We start from the raw sequence: 19,445 nt of genomic DNA on the forward strand, positions 1-19,445 counted from the left end.
TATAACTCTATCTCTATTTGCCATTTTCATTTTATTTCCGTTGTCCAATTTTATTATGTTACTTCCTATTTTACTTTATTTCTTATTTCTTATTTTTGATAAACTGTATTCTGTTATGTAGTTATTAGCCCTTATTACCAAAGTGAAATACTGTATTCACCTCCAGTCACTTGTTGTAAGGACGGAGGAATAATTTTTGAAAAATAAAGCGTTTTTGCTGGCGACAACAATAAATTCACAACGTTATATATCAAGTGGTTTCACACTTTTGACCGGCAGTGTAAGTACAATGCAGAGATGACAAGTCGGTTAGCAGGGCAACACAAGGGTAAGAGGTTCTCCGCTCGATCCTCCTAACCCTACCTTTCGTAACGCTTCGTCGTGCAATCCGATTTATGGGCAAGACCGTGCTTTAGTCAATACCAACAATTCGTATGACAGAAGATAGATCCACTAGACTTTAAACAAAGTAAAATTACAAGAGGCCAATCAGACTCGCTTCCTTTAACCCCTTGCTCTATGATTTCTTTTTAAACTATGGTCGATTTAAGTGCTTTGCAATGAATAATCTATTGAAAACAAGAGAAAATTCCAGTCTTATTCCATTTCAACGTCTGCTCTAAAGTACAATCATTGATAACAGAGGAATAATATGCAATTTGCACTCAAACCAATTCAATAATATTTATATTTGTTAAATTCTATTTGAAATCTTTATTCATTCATTCGTCTGACGCGATATTGTAGGGCAAAGGTTTAACCTCTTCATATATAACTTCTTTCTCAATTCTGATCGATTCGACTATTTTATCATTAATAATTTTTGGAAAAAGAGAAAAATTCTGGGAATATTCTATGTCTATGTTTCTTTTTAAGTACGTAATTAATTACAGAAAAATAATATTTACTTTGAATTTGAATTGGATTACGTAATATTTATGTTTGTTAAATCATGTTGAGAATCTTCAGCACGAGTCTGGCACGTTGTTATAAGCAAGGGGTTAAGCTATCCAATTTGTCATTTCTACATAGCTTTCTGCGAACGTTTTGGAAATCCGCCATCTCTAGCGCTACCATTCAGTTGTTCGTTATTTTCGTAAAGCTTCAAATTTTTAAGTTTAGAAAGTGCTTACACAACAAAATGAAAAATGTATTAATGTTGAAGGAGAATATTTTGAAAAACAGTAAAACCATTACATCAAACTTATTCGTGACTTTTCTCATACTTTCGTGAAACATCTGCAACAATTCACGTACAGTGTATCAGTTTCTGGATGACAATTTTGTTAGTTTAAGGAAACAATATTTGAAAAATCCAGCAGAATTTCTTATAACGTGAATTAAAAATTCTTTTACTGTCCTCGTATAATCTAATCACAAAATTGCTGAGAATAATTCATTTGTGGTATAAAAACGTGTGTATTTATAAAGTGACTTAACGACACTTTGCAGTAACTCTTGAACGATAAGGGGGACTCGTTCAAAGTATATATTATAGGACAGCTCTGTCTCCACAAAATTAGTTGTATTAGTGCAGAAAAGAATTTATTTCAATTATAATAAATAAATTAATTAGTTACATAAGTAAGATAATCCTGTTCGTTATTTTTTGATGTCAGAATTAAGAAATTAATATTTTTCTATCATGGCTTCAAAAATTTCCATAAAAGATTCACTGGGTAGACGGTTTATATCGTTAGAAGAAAAATGAAAAAAAAAGAAATACCATAAATTATTTATACATGATTTTACTTTACTGTTTTAAAATAAAATGCATATTCCTTTCTATTAGTATATAGATTACGAAATAAGCAATTAATTAACAAATTATAAATGATCGTGTTTGTATTTCAATTACATAGAAAATTTAATTAAATTATAAATCATTGTTATGTGACTTAAATAGTCAATCGTCATGTTCGACGACGAATTTTATGGGAACCGTTTTGCAATCAAACTACCTATGTTTGAATACATCATATTATTGTAAATACACATTATTAATTAATCGTGGATCCTTTTAAACGACGTTGAACATTGAAAATCTATTCTTCCTAGTAAATTATTCAAAACAATTGTTTTTTACTTAACAATTGTTAAATTATCTATAAATATTTCTTTTGTGTCTATAATAGAATTTCTTAAAAATAAAAGAGGATGCATAGTTATAATAGTTCATCTTATCAGTTACATAACATGTTCTATGAGTGGTGATACAATCGGTAAAAGGTGATTCTACCTAAATAAATAGGTTGATTACAGAAAATATCCATTGCTCCCTGGTTAAATCACTAATCACGGAACTTGACTACTTGTTGTTGAACAGTTATAATAAACATTGTGAAAATAACGTTTCGCATGAAGTATTACGACATAAGAAACATAAATTTGTTTATTATTAATGTCCCGGTATGTTTGCAAAGACTAAATAAAAATTCAATGTAAACATAATCAAAAAAATTACTTTTGAAGAAACTACAAATTGCTCCATAGAAACAAACAGTTCATCGATTTTCTTTACTTAGTTAATATTTGCTTGTATGACATGGCCATAGTTGGATAAAAATTAATTGATGGCTCAATGTTGTTCAGGAGTTATGTACAACATTCTATTTGATTAACAGATTGCTTTATCTTTCATCTCTTGGAACAGACCTTCAACCGTAAAGTACTTATTAGCGTCTTATAAGGAAAAACAGTCTACTACGATATAAACGCGCAAATGACCTTGAACAACCAGTTGCATGTAATACGACTGTAGTGCGAACCATTGATATTTTAAAAGGTTACATAAATTAAAATTTCATATAATAATAAGCTAAAAAGTTAAAGTTATATAATCTCTTGCAAATATACAAGATAGTAGTATAAATTAATTCAGTGGAGAAAAACTTTATTAATTTTTTGTATACTGCATTTACAATTATAAAATTCTCCATATATAAAAAAACATGCATACTCTTAATTATGGAAATACATGTATCACTTTCAAAACTGTTAAACTATGAATTTGGACGTTGAAAAATTGAAGTACAGAAAGTGAAAGAATTAGTTATGGGCTTAGCTCATTACGTTTGTAAGTATTTATTTAGAGGACACAATAACTACTATCTTTAAAAAGAAATAAAATTCTATTTACTAATTTTTTTTATAAATGGATCGTTAACATGAAAATGTTAAAAATTATTAATTTGGCACTTCAGACTTTAAAAATATACATATCTTGACAATCTTAGAGCCTGCTCAGTGCAAATATGTTTTCACAACTAGAATCTGTATACAGAGTTTTTTTATAGTAGTGAACACAACGCATCAATCACTCACACCACTACGATACTCAATCCGTTAAATGAAAAATAGATCCCACTAAACCGGACAGATAAGTTTCTTCATATTTTAAATTGCTACAATTCATTTTTAATAATTATTTGATGTATGCGTGCTTATTAAATAAATTATATTTTAAAGACAGTTCACTTGACATCATTAAGCATAATATATAATTTTACAACGTTAAAAGTTTATTTACTGATAAACAAAGGGTTGTGTAAAATCTTTAAGGATTAAAGTCTGTTTTTATTCCCATACTAACAATAAGTCATTTTCTCCGTGTATCGTAGCTAGTGAAAAAGATGTTTAGGATTGAAACACTGAAAATATTAGTGCATTTGAATCGTAAATATGCGATAAATAAGAAGTGCGTTTAATAAGATACCTTTATAATTAGTTCGACGATACTGTTATATATTAAGTACCTGACAACATCATCCATCAGAAAGCAAGGCGCAGATATTTACCGCAAACAACAAATCCAGGTCTACGATTAAGCTATGTTTAGCAATGTGTCATTGTACTGTCATGAAAGTGTATTGCTGTCGATCGATCCATGAGTGTTGTTCGTGCACTGGCTCGCATGTTCACTTACAATTTCGTCGTTCTGTGCCTGCGTTATTTTAACGAACGCTCATTTTTCAATGCTCCTGTAGGAGTTCATAGTACAAAGGATAGACTTGCATTTAAATTTGTGCTTTCATGACCATTCTGCGCTTTTAGATTTTATTCTTAGAGCTATTAACGTTTGGATGCTTATCTATTCTCTGCTACTCTACTTAAGAAATTGTGCATAGAAAATGATAAACATACACGTTTGAAAATATTTATATTCTTAACACTTGAACTACCGAGCGTGTACTATGATTTACAGTGAATCACAAGAGTATTCGTACCTCCTGAACTGCCAAATTTAAACGATTGGTATTTGTTTACAATGTTTCGATTCATATTTGTTTACGTTTGTTTTAAAGTTCTTATCAACTAGAAGCCATGTTGAAATTACGAAGCTCTCAAATGTATATATACTTTATTGCAAAGCAACATGTCAATATAACAGAAATGTAATTTTATGTAAACAGGAACAAGATTGTTCTCACAAACTTGATGAGTTAGAGATCGTCTCAAAAGTATTATAAAATGCAAAACTTTTGTGATACTAATTTTGTGTCGGTTTACATTCCTGTTGATAAGATATTTCGATATCTCAGTTACTTAGCTTTTTATAAATATTTCAAGTTAATTTTTCGAGTAAAAACAGATTTCTGTACTTCAAATACTTGTTATTTGCATACTAATTAAAATTTCGAAAAATCCGTACGCTACATTTTAGATAATATGTTTCTGTTTATAAATCCACAAAAATTGTTATTTTCAGAAGTTTTAGTTGTTTCCAATCGAATCGGCCAATAATGAATATTTTTCGAAAAGGGGTTCTCAAGCTAGCGAATAACGGCGCCACTTTGTAACATTTTAGCTTAGAACAGATATGAATATAAAGCAGAAGGTTACAGTTATACACTCAGAAAAATCAGAAGTTTCCACTGAAGTTATTGACAAAAAAATATGTAAAGTTTACCTATGTTAGGACGTATCTAGGTGGTGTCTTCTCTTAAACGATCATAAGAAGTCACTAGAGAAATTACGAATTGCAATTTCAATTTTATAGATAACTCATTGTGGTTCTGCAAACTTTTATCGGAAAAAATTATGTCTGCGTGTTCATATCTTTCAGTAAGACACGAACCGTCTTTGATCATACGAATGTAATATACTTTCCCCCTTTTAAATCATGCACAGACGAGTGAATATGAGCGACAGACATGTCTGTTCTACAGGAACATGTAAGATCAAAAGATAAGTTCCCTCTACCCTTAAAATTACCATCTTTCAAACTGAATTATTATAGTAAGAAACAGTAAAATATTCTTAACCTAACGCTTCGGTAACCAATACAACTAGTAATACTGTATAATTCGGACAATATTCATAATTTATTCATATCACCATTTAGATAATCCAACGATCATATCATTTAGCACTAACTGCACTACGAACCAACTAAATGACCGATTTTCAAATTTAATTAAAAATTCGTTTTCTTTCATTCATTTAACTTTATGTCACATCCTATATTGCTCGATTCATCAGTTTTTCAATTTTGGACTTTTCTTTCATCTTTATTTCCACTAGGAAAATTTTACCATCGAACTTGTTTACTTCATTTTGTAACCACTTATTTGACTGGTCTATACAAAGTATTTGAGTAGTTTGTACCTAGGAATACATATATACAAGGTATTAGTGCAGTTAGAGTTTACTGTAATCTCATATGTTAATAGATTAAAAATTCAGTAAGTACTGTTAGTTTCCCGAATGATACAACAAAATTAATATCAAAGTTCTTTTTCAATAGAATTTCAAGTTTCTAAATGTTTCACCCGTCCATTTCAAGCAGTAATAAAATATGTAATATAAAAGGACATTGAAGGTATAAGATAATTTAGTAAAACAAAACGCACTAAGTTAATATCAGTAAAAAGAACAATAAATTGAATAAGTTGAATTAATGAATAAACTGAGTTACAAAAATAAAAAAACGTGTTATAACATATTTTTAAAAATTTATGAATTATTATTCTGTAAAAGTTCTTCTTCTTTTCTGAAAGTTTCTTCAATTCTTTATTTAACGTTGCATTCACTAACTTTTTTGCTTTATTGTACAGATGTATAATTTCATAATGGGTGTATTTAATAGGAAATATTACATCGAGAACAATGTTATTACCTTATTCAGAATTTAGTAAAGATATATGAGGTAGCTAATATTACTATTAATGTTTAAATAAATGATTCAGACTGTCCTATAATTTTGTTTAAGACTATATTTGACTTTTAAAATACTGTTTCATTTGAAACTGCGACTAATTCAGGCAAAATACAGTCGGATCGTTTTTTATCCCAAATTTATTTATGAATTAGTTTTGAAGTTATCCTTACTAACTTTTTATTAGTTTTCTTTATAAATAATATCCCTATATAAAAAAAGCATTAAATTATTTAACTGAGGAATATACAAAATTTCACAATTTTTGTATTTTAAATGATATAGATTAGAAACACGATTAGTAAGATGCCAAGTCGCATCGTTGTATTTAAAAACGTAAAACATCCAGAAATCAGTAACTTATTATAATAAATAAAGCTAAATTCACACTAAAAATACACGCATTGATTAAATAAATTCAATTTTTTAAATTTCTAACACACAAAAAGGAAATAGAGAAATAAATGTGTGGAAGCAAACTGAGTATTGTTACTTTTAGAAAACTTTTTAATTTTCAACCCATTATAATGCAGCTTTCATCATCCAAAGGTCACGTAATGGGAACATAGAGTTCATTAAAAACATTTGACGATGCATCAGAGATCTATTTACGGAGAAATAAACGTTGTATCGCAAGCACCTACGGTTCACCGCTATTCAAATATATTATCTCATCATACTACTACAATACATAGTAATCAGAAGACTGAATCTATAAAATATCTTGGAGATCAACAAAGTATTGCAACAATCTACATACTTTAAGTAATACAATTATTATTTTAAGAGTTCTCTACAACACATGATTTCTTTATTTTTAATGATTCTCACGAATTTTTGTAACATATATCTATACTCCTGATGAGAAGAATATATGTATTTAAATCGCCCGTAAAAAAGTCTTTAGGTTATTGATGTTTACTCAATAACAATGTTTGAAGCAACAGAATAATTTATTTACATATAATCGGCAATCTATGTGTATTATTTTTGTAAATGGAGCTTAGTAAATTGTAATTGAATATGAATTCAAATATATGTTTATATCGTACTATTATAAAATCAATTAATTTTTATAAATAATTTCCCTATTTGCATATAATCCACGGTTAAGTAAGTACATAATGTATTAAAACCTATGACGTGTTTTCAAGCTTTCCCTTTCACACTTTGTGTATACGGAAGGTGAAAGTAATGTTTATATTTAGTTCCTGAAATATCAAAGTTGATTAAAATATCAATGTTAAATAAAAAGCTTCAACAGTAGTTCTGAAATGCAATACATAAAGTACTTTTTCATTACTTCTAATTTTGCTGAGTAACTTTCTATCATATGGAATTAGTAGAAGCCCATTATAATAAGAACACATTTTTAATCTAAACATTAATAAAATTAATTTATATGTAAACATTTATTCTTTTACCATTTTAATTACCATGTATTTATATACGTAACTATAAGAGTAACTCTCTTCATGCAAACTTCTTTTTAATGGATCATTTAATTTAGAATTTTATTAAAATTAAGATTTCTTTTAATTTTTTTAAATATAAAATTACGTTTAAATTGTACAATTAAATAAAAACGAATTATAGAATTCGTAATATTACGTTTGATGGACGTAAGAAAATGATATATCTGTTATTAAGCATACGAGTATAATTTTCGTTTTGTAAGCAACGATCGCTGAAATTTCTGAAATTCTTATGATTATTTGTTTAACAGTCAACGTGCAAGCATTTCATTTGAGTAACATCGACCATACTTCAATAATACACTCTGTGTTCGAAGTTCGTCGCTGAAGGCAAATTGTGCTATGAATAACGTACCATGTTGTCCGAGACCTTGATGCTTTCAGACTGCGTGCAGCCAACTGACCTAGAATTTCGTGTGAATTAAAGGTTAGTCCCAGAAAACGGAACTGTAAACGGAAATAATACACTGAAAACATTATTAAATCGATACAAAATGCAAAAAACTTCTTTCAAGACAAAATAATGTAATTTCATGGCAAGACTTCTGACGTTTTCATGCCTAAAATTCTTGGAATCGCAAATAAAAAATGCATCTCGAATACAATCTTCATGAAATGAAATAATTATGGCACCAACGATGGTATAAGGAACAAACATTATACTCAAATCACCTTATTTTGAAAGATTAAATTAAAATTATTAATTTAAAAAACCAATTTTTCTTATTTTTAAATTTCACAAATATTTATAATTTAGTTTTACATAGATACTAGAAATTGTAACAATGTTGCAAATCTTTATAGACGGTTCATTTAATAATTGCACATTTCAGAACTTTAAAAACTATTTTCTTAAAACCTTTCGTAACCAAGAATTTTTTTCTCTTTTGTGACAGCATATTTCGAGTAATCGAAAATAGTATGTTGCATACGTAAGTAATCCTAAGATATTTATTAAAAAACTCAGTAATGATAGCTGCTTAGACAGCTCGGTTTACGTTTATATAAAACAACTTTTATTTTAGGTTTACCTATTCTTAATTGAAAACGAAATGTGTCTCGGAAATTTTTTTATTGGATTCTACAAAGTGCATACTGCTCTGTCGCATATTAGAATTCCATTTTCTTCTAGACGTTTAATTTTTCAGAAAAATTGAAAAATGTCCCCAAAAATTGGTGCGTTTTAGGGGTCGGTTTGCATTTCAACACTGTTTAAACATGTTGAAATATTTATAGTATTATTGAAATATACATTATTGTATTCAGGGAGGCCTATAGAATAATACTGCGCAAGAAAAATTGAGAGATTTTCATAATTAAGGTATCAAAATGTTCAAAGTTGAAAATTTGAATTTTTTCACAATTGATTTTCTTAAGAGTTGGACGTGATGCAAAAAAACAGATTGCATATTTGAATTCAACATAATAAATACTATTAAAATACCCTATTAAACATTTTGTCGAAAGAATACGTTAAATTATGTAGACCAGTGTAATTAGTGTCATAAGAATAAAAAATTTGATACAAATGTTTTTGTTCTGAGCCCTAAGGGGTTTTCTAACCTGAATGGTCATTTAACAAAGACTGATTCTTTTTTCATTGCAATTTTCACGGTTTAAAACTTTAAAATTGGTTTGGATAAATTGATTTGGATGAATCCAGAAAATTGGAAAAGGTACAGAACTTTCTACAAAATGTTCTGTTGGTTGAAATTGAAGCGCTTGGAGAATGGACTTAATTATTAGATTGCGTAACTTGAAAACAATTAAGAAATTAATTTAAATGTATTCGTAAGTAATGAAAAGCACACCTATTAATGCAGTTTTATCTATACTAATATCCTCCACTCTGTCCCTGTTCACTTGTACATGCCTTCTATGAAAGTGAATTTCAGTCAATATATAGGGTGTCAAGTAAATAAATGGTTAACGCGTTCTATCAAAAACTCTTAGAGACATAGACATGTTTCAAATTTTGGAAAAGTTTTGTAGAAATGTAAAATTATAGAAAATGCCCAGTCTCTCCCTAAGCCTTCGATGCATCGAAGTGAAAGGACTTTTAGCAGAACATCTTTTCTGAGGAAAAGTCTTCCAACAGAGACGCTCAGCTTCTTTGGCACATCCCTTTGCTCGTCCATGTATAAAGTAAATATCTGCCGTGCGATATTGGAATACACAATTCTGATTGTCACTATTGTGGATATGGATGGTCGAGCGTGCCTGTGGGTGGTCGGTGCCGCCTTGCGACGGGATGGCGCCGGTTTGTTTTGCGAAAAGAGGAATGACTGCATTTTGGAAAACCTGCCAGGTATGAATAGCTGATTGCTCGCGCGTATGCTTGGTGTCGCCTTGCGACTGGGCAACGCCGGTTAGTTTGGAAATAAGGAATCGCGAAAAGAAAGCGTTTGGGACCGAGCAACTGAGACCGTGAGAATGAAGCGTGTATGTGACCGCGTGAATTTTTACTATGGACGGAAGGTTAGAGTGCTACTCAGAAAGGTGTAAGTGCAAGAAAGAAAGAGCAAATGGGGTGTGCTTTAAAAGCATGTGGGAATGCGTAGGCGTGTAACTTTTTGGTGCAATTAGCGAGCGAGCGGTTGTGTGTTAGCGTAGCGATATTACTTTATGTAGTCTTTGCTATAGCCTTAGTTAGTAAACTGTAGTTAGTAAACTGTTTTTGATATGAACTTTGAGTATTTTGAACATTACCAATCACCAACAGCGTTTAACTTTCTACACTATGAAACGCTGTCTTTATCAAAAAATAATTATATTCATACTGATTCGCTATTAAACATGCTGCTTTCAATAGTAATATAAATAACTTTGCCTAATATACAGAGTGATGCATGTAACGAAAATCAATTCGATTGCTGCACAAATAATGATTGTAGTGGAAAATATTTCAGATTTTATTCGTTGACAGGATAATATGATTTCGTTAATAAGAAATAACAAATCACATAGAGGTCAGATGAAGGTCAAATTTTCTTTTTAAATGAAATTATATACTTTTTATACTACAATTCGATTGATCTTACAGTGTTGTATAGAAAAGTATTGACCTGTACATATTAAAAAATTATTGATTTTAGAGGTCTTTTATCTACAATTATTCAAAGTAGTAGAATTGGACCACTGCGGCAATTCATTTAAAAATTTGAAGATGACCTTGAAATTTTCCAAAATTGGATTTATAAAAATAAATCGAATAACTTATTATGTACTTCCACATAGGTTTCATTTGTAATGGTCAGTGAGTTAGCACAGTGCTTTAATTGTGAAACTTTGAATAATCAAAGATAAAATACCTCACATAAACCAATGATTTTAAAAAGTATCAATTTTTCGATATTAATCGACCTTTATAATAAAAAATATATGATTTTATTAAAAAACTTGACTTGACCTTCACATGAACTTTATGCGTTCTCCTATGAAAAAACCAATGGCATCACACCATGACCAATAACATCAACCTTTAAATCATTAAACTTTTATTTGAAATATTTTTCACTAAAATCACTACTCGTGGAATAATCGAAGCGGTTCCAGTTACGTGTTTACACCACCTTGTATTTACACCTAGTAAAAAGAATATTTACACCGCTCAAAATTTTATATTTATCAACTATATTAATCATTGTAAACAAAAGTATAAACTATTTCGAAAAGAAGACTTTTCCAAATAAATCTATGTTTACTTGATCTGTTTTTCCTCAGGCATGACAGAACACAATATCGAAATTTGCCCTCTTATATCTTTGACACTACGTATATGATATATAATATACAAACACATACAAAGAATTTTTTATTTTCCAAGAATTTTTACAACTTTTCGAGTAGAACATTTGGTAAATTTAATTAGCATAGTCAGGAGATATATCACGCTAATGCCTGTTCCATTGGAAAGGGTTCGGATATTAACGTAGCAGATCACAAGAATGTTTCCTTCTAAGTCTACGAAGTTGATGTGTAGAATATATACCTGTAGCCATTGCATCGGAGTAGTCTCTTGATCTTGCGCTGTATTGATGAAATAGTCGCGTTATTTTGTCCATAATAAAGACTTTTGCAGATTCTAGCGTAGTTCGTCGTTCCGGATGTATTTACCATGGTGCTCCTGCCATTCCTCATAGCTTCATATAGATTTTATAATGGTTTTGTAGATAAGAATCTTGTTAAGTAGATTTAGTTTAAAATCTCTGCCAATAAGCCAGTACCTTTTCCTGTTTACAATTTGTATCTGTTGCGTTCTCTTTCTTGTGATGGGCCCATGTTGTAATGATGCTCACTTGAATTCCACAGAAATCTGCTCGGCTTAATTTCACTGCACCATCCCTGCCCCGTCCCCACTACTCACTATCCGGAACTCAGTGTAACATGATCCAAGTATACGCGGACAAATAATAAATACAATGAACGGAAGAGAACGGCACACTTCAATAAGGTGCCGCGAACGTAAACAGCAATCGTGCAATGATGAAAATTTCAGTTTCAGTCTTACCTTTTCAAATGTAATACCACTGGTTTATTGAGATTGTTCTGATTAAAATGAGTCCAGACATGACGTAAATCGGTCTATTTATATCGATTTAGGGGAAATGAACCTTTAATTTCAGTAATTACATTAAGTCGATAAAATTAGTCTGATTACCGTTGTATTTGGACTCATTTTAATCAGACAGATTTCAACAGTTCATCGGTATTATAGGTAAGAAGGTAAGGTTAAAATGACTGCAACTAAAATTTTCTTTCTCCGATGTTTATGTTTAACGAGTGTGACATCACTTCGAAGATCCGGGTCTCGACCTTCAATGTTCGACGGACTGTGCCTTTCCCGCTTCCGCTCATTATATCGATTCTTTATCTTTGTCAGGCTGTGCCCGAGTCAATTCCTGGAAGCAAATAGTTTCCTCCTGCTTTTTCTGCTCGGTTAAATTCCACTGCTAGGACCCGAAATTGTAGAATTTAAGCGAGCATTACTATAACTTGGAGTCGAGTGGTATACCGAGGTATTTGACGAGTTTCGTTTGAGGAATGACATACAGAGATAGACTGATAGGTTGGTGGAGTCCAGTGGATATGAAGGGAATCTCCGCGAAACGGCAGAGTAAGAGGGGAAGCCGTATGCGGCCCGGGGGCTGTCAGTTCGTCACCCCTGTATTAAATTGAAGTAGGGCTTTCACGAGCAAGAGTCCTTTTCGTGGCTCGTGAGCACGACAGTGAATGAGGGGAAAAGCTGAAGTCGTAAAAGAGTGGGAACAGCCGTGTTGTGTGAGTGAGGCTCGCTAGAGGGGTGGTTAACTGTCTGAATAGCTGTACTCGTGTTGCAACGGTATTTGTGACAGTGTCTGGCTCACAGATTACCCCACCACAGAAGTTCCGGTCTTTAGGGGCGTGGTTGTGGCCATGAGTGGATTTTGTTGAGTAAACCCACAAACTCGTATGATCATGGCCTTGGACATTCCTACAGTAGAATTACATCCAAGAAGTCAGATATACTGTACGGGCTACATAAGATTTCTGGAAAGTTTCACAAGATTTGTAGAAAAATTACTAATATTAATGTTGGAAGTTTTTCAAAGTTCTGAATCCAAAAGATATCTAGAAAATTACGCTACGTGGATATTGTATATTTATTGGCAATGGTATAAAGTATATGTAAATAATTTATGATACTGCAATTGTACAAACTATATTTGTAAGTCCCATATAATAAATGTTATTTTATTTCAATTTATATTAACCCTCAAGAAACGGATAGCCAGTTTGTGTCATAATAAAATTCTCACTTTACACGGATTATAACAATAAATTCTACATTGAAATGTATGCATAGGTATTGTTAATTGTATATATTATATTTACATGTATACGTAATTACATGAACAATATAATAAATTGGCGAGAACTTTTGTTGATATATTAATACGTTTTCACAGTCATTGCTGTAGTATCCGCGGCTTAAAAGTTAAGATATTTAAATTATTATTGTAAATAATAACTTACTTGAGATGTTAATAGATTACTATATCGAATTATATATTTAACAGTTTAGCAATTTTAAATAAAAAATTCTAACTCTATTAAAAGTATCATATAATCTTCATTCTGTACATTCTGAGTGAAGATAAAATTTGGAACATTTACTATGAATTATTACAGAATATACTAGACCCAATATTATTTTCATTTTACAATACCTTTCACACAATATAATTCCTATATAATAAATATTTCTTTTCCATCCGAAACTAATACTTCTATCTTTTTAACAATCTTACTCTTTAAAAAATGTTTAACAAGTATGTAAGTTTGTATATATCAACTAAGATGTATTAACTTGTAGTAAGATTGAAATATAATTTGATATTCCTCATCATTCACGTAAAAACGAACTTTGTGTTTTAGGTGATTCTTGTGAAATGGAATGAGCCTTATCAGAAACTAGCTTCATGCGACAGTTCTGGCGTTATTTTTGTATGGATCAAGTATGAAGGAAGATGGAGTATAGAACTGATCAACGACAGAAGTACTCCAGTCACGCATTTTTCTTGGTCGCACGATGGTCGCATGGCTCTCATATGTTACAGGGTAAGTAATTTTCATTAAATCTCACACACATTTAATAAAAGACTGCAGGTATGTGCATACATCCCAATCTATTATATATGCTGATTAAAAACCTTATTTTTTATAATTTATTTGCAAGAAAGAGAATTAAAATAATTTAATTAAAAATGAAAAGAAAATTTCTTTGTATTTTCTTCAAATATTTCTATCGTGCGTTTAAAATAATTTTCTGTTTTTTTATCATTCAATACTATTTGCATTAATGTTATTGTAGATAACTGTATAACTTTTTATTATTATATTATTTGGCAACTTCGCAGATAATTTTAAGTATGCTTAAATTGGTATTTCATATTCTTTGAATATCCTGTCACTTCAATGCAGAAAGAATTATCTACATTAATTTATCTTTTGTTCCTTTAAAATACGAAATTTCTAACCGGTACTTTTATGTACACCTGGAATTCCCGAGGACAAAACGATTTAAGTAACTGTAAATTGTGTTATCTCTGTAACGAGAATTTATTTACAATTAAACAGAATCTGTAATTCGAACAAGAACATGTAAAAAGCTATTCTGTTTATTTCTATTGTAAACAAAAGTTGTATTCTACTTCCGTTTAGCATTAAACGAAGTAACTAAAGAGACACAGGAGACTATAGAAAACAAAAACAGTAAATTTTAACAAATCCATTGTAAATTTCATAAATAGGTAACTGTACGCTTGGGGAATTTAATTTCAAACAGTAGCCGCAGTAGTTTCAGACAGTGAATCTGGAAAGTTCTCACAAGACTATACAACTTCGCTGTAATAATATTTCAAGTTAAACTCCGCGTGCAAACATTAGTCACAGTTTTGCCGAGAAAATTCGAGTAGAACGCTAGGGGTCAGTAAGATCCGATGCACACGTTGAATATTAAGTTTTGTCGCCAATACTTTTGTGTGTCAATGGACAAAAAGAGAGAGGGGACGAAATATTGGTCATGCAGTTACATATATTGACGTTTTAAATGGAGTCACAGTTGGTGCCAACTTTTGAATCGTGCATGAATTCGAAGTTAGCCTCAATGGCGCTGGCGCCAATACCCCATGTGTGAATCCTCCATTAAAAGAATCTCTCCGCACTAGTTCTGATAGTAAAACATCATTCATGACTTTAGTATACCAAAAATTTAAAACAATGTCATTCAAATAATGTTTTTCATGAAAAACAAAATATAAACTATTGTTTACTTTTTACTAACAGTATTATTTTATTTATGTATATTCACTGTCTTAACAACATAGTATAAATTAAATTAATTAATTTCTGAAAGGATTCAGTCGATATTCCCTTCTTCTTTCATTTTTTTTCAAATTTGTTTTTCTGCTACAGATGTTACTATAATTTGTTGATAATTTAGATTTCTTGATATGCTTCTATAGGTATCTATAGTAATTCCAAAAAAATTAAAAGACGATAAGTAAACAAAAATTATAAAGATACTGGGAGAACGTTATTAAAATTAGTAACTTGTATAATTAAAACCTGCATATAAAAATACAATAAAATTTTGTACATCTCCTTTTTATACTATCAATAACTCGCAATAATGTTGCTTCGAATGTCCTGCTTCATTAAACCCAGCTTGTGTATTAACTGCTTCATTCATAATGCTCTACCCAACAGTGTGCAAAGTTCAGTTTCGTGACTTACTAATTCTATAGAGAAACTGTAAGTCAATATCCAATTTCGTTGTATCTGTCTGTATGCAAATAAGACGGTTGAAACCCAAATAAGTTGCAACTTAACTGCAGAATCGTGTTAGATACATGCTCACATGACTTTGTTTCTGTATATTAATATGCGAAATTCACTCCTGCTGTACTTTTCACGCGTAATGCAACACCTTGAGCATAGAGTGAGCCGTACAAGGTATTTAAGTGCTGCAGTTGTTTTTTGCGGAACCATAACAATTATCGTTTGGCGGTTGAAAAAATAGTGGTGATAAAAGGAGTAAAGCGTTGGTGAAAACTAGAGAGAACCGTTTCGTTCGGAATCTGCTAGTGGACTCGTTAGGAAGGTTACCTAGGAGATCTTGCCTCAGATACAAGGATGGTTTAAACCTTGCAAACAGTATACATGTATACAAGGTATCCCAAACGGAGGGGACAAATCTTATACTATGTACTACTGAGGTCAAGTAAGTAAAAAAGTTCATGTAAATATACAGGGTGGATCACGAAGCGTGATCAGCTTAGATTATTCGGCTGTTAGCCGTTCGATTGGACATATTTTTAGCTAAAATAACATAGTTTAAAGAGAGCTTTAAGATGGTTGTGTCACATTTTTTTTCAACCCATTTTTTCCACACATTCTACAAGTTTTTTACACACATCCTTCAGGGGATACTAATACTAATACAAATTCGGCAAGGACCATACGAAGTATTTCTTCTTCATCTAAACGAAAGAAACATTTAAAAAGTATCATGTAAACTAATTGATTCGATGCTCAAAATAGTGTCCACTAGCTGCAATAAACTCGTGTAAACAGTTAAGAAATAACTGCTTAGTTCTTTCTACGACGTTCTTTCTATGGAACTAATTTGCGGATTGTTTGCCATTAAAAAGACATTGTAGGTTTATCTATAAAAACTGAAGGTGACCTTGATAACTCTGAGAAAAAAGGGGTTGACAATAAATTTAGTGGAATCCTCTTAAAGCTTCCCTTGAACCATGTTATTTTAGGTAAAAAAATTCCGATCGAACCGTTAGTAGCAGAATAATTCGTGGTCCACCCTGTATGTCCGAAAATTATAGTATTTGTATATAGTATTGAGTCTTCTATCAGGCGTTGTGACATGTGTTTGACTTTCAGTTATGTACGTGAAAACTTAATTTGTGAAAATAAAATAGAAACACAAAATCAACTGTGGCATGCATTTAAGATCGTTTTGTATTATTCCTATCACGCTAGGAATACGTACCCCGTTAATTTGAACCCTCTGTCAGAAATATGGACCATTAAAGATCGACGAAAATCTTATTTCTTCATGACTCCTTTACGATTTTCAATTTTTATTGCAAAATGATAGGAACATTTTGCTATTATTTTTTGTACATTGCATTAGGGACTATAATAAGTAGACTGCGGATCTATGTGCAAATTCAAATTTTTCAAAATATATATATTAGAATATTATTTTTCCTAATGAACACTATAAAAATCACTATGCTTTGGATATTTTATATATTTTTCCGTATTGCGTGCATTCTGTGCAATTTCGCACTTCTAAATTTCACATAAATGCATAAAACTCCCGAGTATAATAATAAGTATCTTAAAATTTTATCAGATCTTCACAAAATTCACAACAATGGAAAGTCAATAGTAAAGCAAATGTCGCCACAATCGATTTAACATTGTTTCTTTTTAACACGTTGAATTCCATGGCGGTCACCGGTGACCTCCGACTAAATCGAATTACTATGGTTCACTCAATTAAACGACGCTTATATGAAAACATTTCTGTATTATAAATAGTGCTACCTAATACGGTGACATTCATCTAGATGAACGTGGAATAATAATAGTGCAATTCGATTGAATGATTTAATATTATATTCTTTCCATTTTACTATCCGTATACTATCGTGAAGATTGTTTTTAAACACTTTTTTTACGAATCATTTATGCTAATTGGATAAAACTTATTAGTGTCAACTGTATGCCATAATATTTAGCAATACTTGAAGAATGACTACAAATTTTTTTGTTGAACAATGCTTTAAAATTGCTTCCACGAAGCACGTCAAAGTTGAATATGAAAAAGAATTAGATGGCTGGGTCTCATTATTTACGTCGTTCTCTTTGTCTTGAACATAAAATCTAACTGATTCTCAGATAGTATGAATTGACTAAGACAAGTATCAAAAAGAAACAAATATATTGAAAACTTAAAGGCAAAAGAAGAAAGATAAAACTTTAAGTTTAAAGCGCTGATATTTCTTCAATTTTAACTGCAGAACTTTCAATGATTATAAAAATCAGAAAAAGCTGTTGATGTACATAAATAGATGTAATATAGAAAAATGTGCTGTTGATGTATGCAATATTTGAGCTTGGTCAGTACAATAGTTCTTTAAATATCGTAACAATCAATTTGAAGAATGTGATATCAATAAAAACACATAAATCTTCCGCTGCAATTTACATGAAAATAATTTTATTAATCACTGATTCGTTAATCCAAGACCACACAGAGAACCTTTCTCTTCATCAAAAAAATACCATTATGCTGTCCTTTCTTCTTTGCTATGAATTTTAGTTATTTACAGAAGTCACTCGAATATTACTCCACGCTATTGTTACAAGCTATATTTCTATAGTTATAAATAAAAAAACTATTATTAATCGATACATCGCTCCTCCATGCATTTGCGAAAAGTTTCTTTTTGATTTTATTAGTAATGAAGGAAGTCTAACATGTTTTTAGTGTTGTGTAAAAATTGTATGAACTTTATATCAAAATTGACTGAAATATACATTTTTGTTTATAATTATGCATCTTTGTTTAAAATTTGTATTTGTATTGTTGTTTTTGAATATGTATGGAAATTTCTCCAGGTGCCCAAAGGATTAAATGTAATTACTGTAAAAATAGTAGCAATTTCAGGAGCTGCTAGTCCCGAATGAAAATGTTTTCGAGTAAAAATCTATATTAAATATAATAGGTTTTGTAATTATATTGTTTCACTCCGAAATTGTAAACACGTTTCTAAAGAGTTATACTTTCGGTATATGCAAACATCAATTTTTTTACCTGTCACATTAAAGCAACTCTTTAGACGTACCAAGGAGCAAAGAGATACCTTTTACTATACAGTAGCCATCTTAGAAACATCTCTTGTACCTGAAATAATCAGACTCTCTATCCCATTTGTATGGAAAAAATAAGTGGATATTTGATATGATTTGAGGAAAACTTATGTGGTTCATATTATACTTATACATGTATCTGTTATATTAGCTATTATTGCCGTATTAATATTGTAGTAATAGAAAAATTTCTTTGAATTTCTAATTTATTAAACAAATTTTTATTATAGAGCAAAAAATATAAGAGATAAAAATATTATGTACCACCCTGTATTATGTCAAATACAATTCTTAAATTATACTAACATTGAACTTTTTTTAATATATTTGTTACATACTATTATTTTTATTTTACCTTTGCTTGTAAATAT

The 19,445-nt window shown here is 30.5% G+C and overlaps 1 protein-coding gene across 6 annotated transcripts in view; it reads left to right on the plus strand.

Moving 5' to 3' along the window:
• Positions 1 to 19,445, plus strand: part of Tusp (WD40 superfamily protein Tusp) — a 177,010-nt gene that overhangs the window by 119,401 nt on the left and 38,164 nt on the right. For all 6 annotated transcript variants that reach the window (XR_012999991.1, XM_076373438.1, XM_031973636.2 and 3 more), the window contains exon 3: positions 14,050 to 14,232. Coding sequence is in view for 5 of the 6 variants with exons in the window: in XM_076373438.1 (XP_076229553.1) it covers positions 14,050 to 14,232 (183 nt within the window). In the remaining variant the exon portion in view is untranslated. The remainder of the gene's footprint in view (positions 1 to 14,049; positions 14,233 to 19,445) is intronic.

The sequence above is a fragment of the Nomia melanderi genome, chromosome 13 (assembly GCF_051020985.1).
Source record: "Nomia melanderi isolate GNS246 chromosome 13, iyNomMela1, whole genome shotgun sequence".
Classification (NCBI taxonomy): domain Eukaryota; kingdom Metazoa; phylum Arthropoda; class Insecta; order Hymenoptera; family Halictidae; genus Nomia; species Nomia melanderi.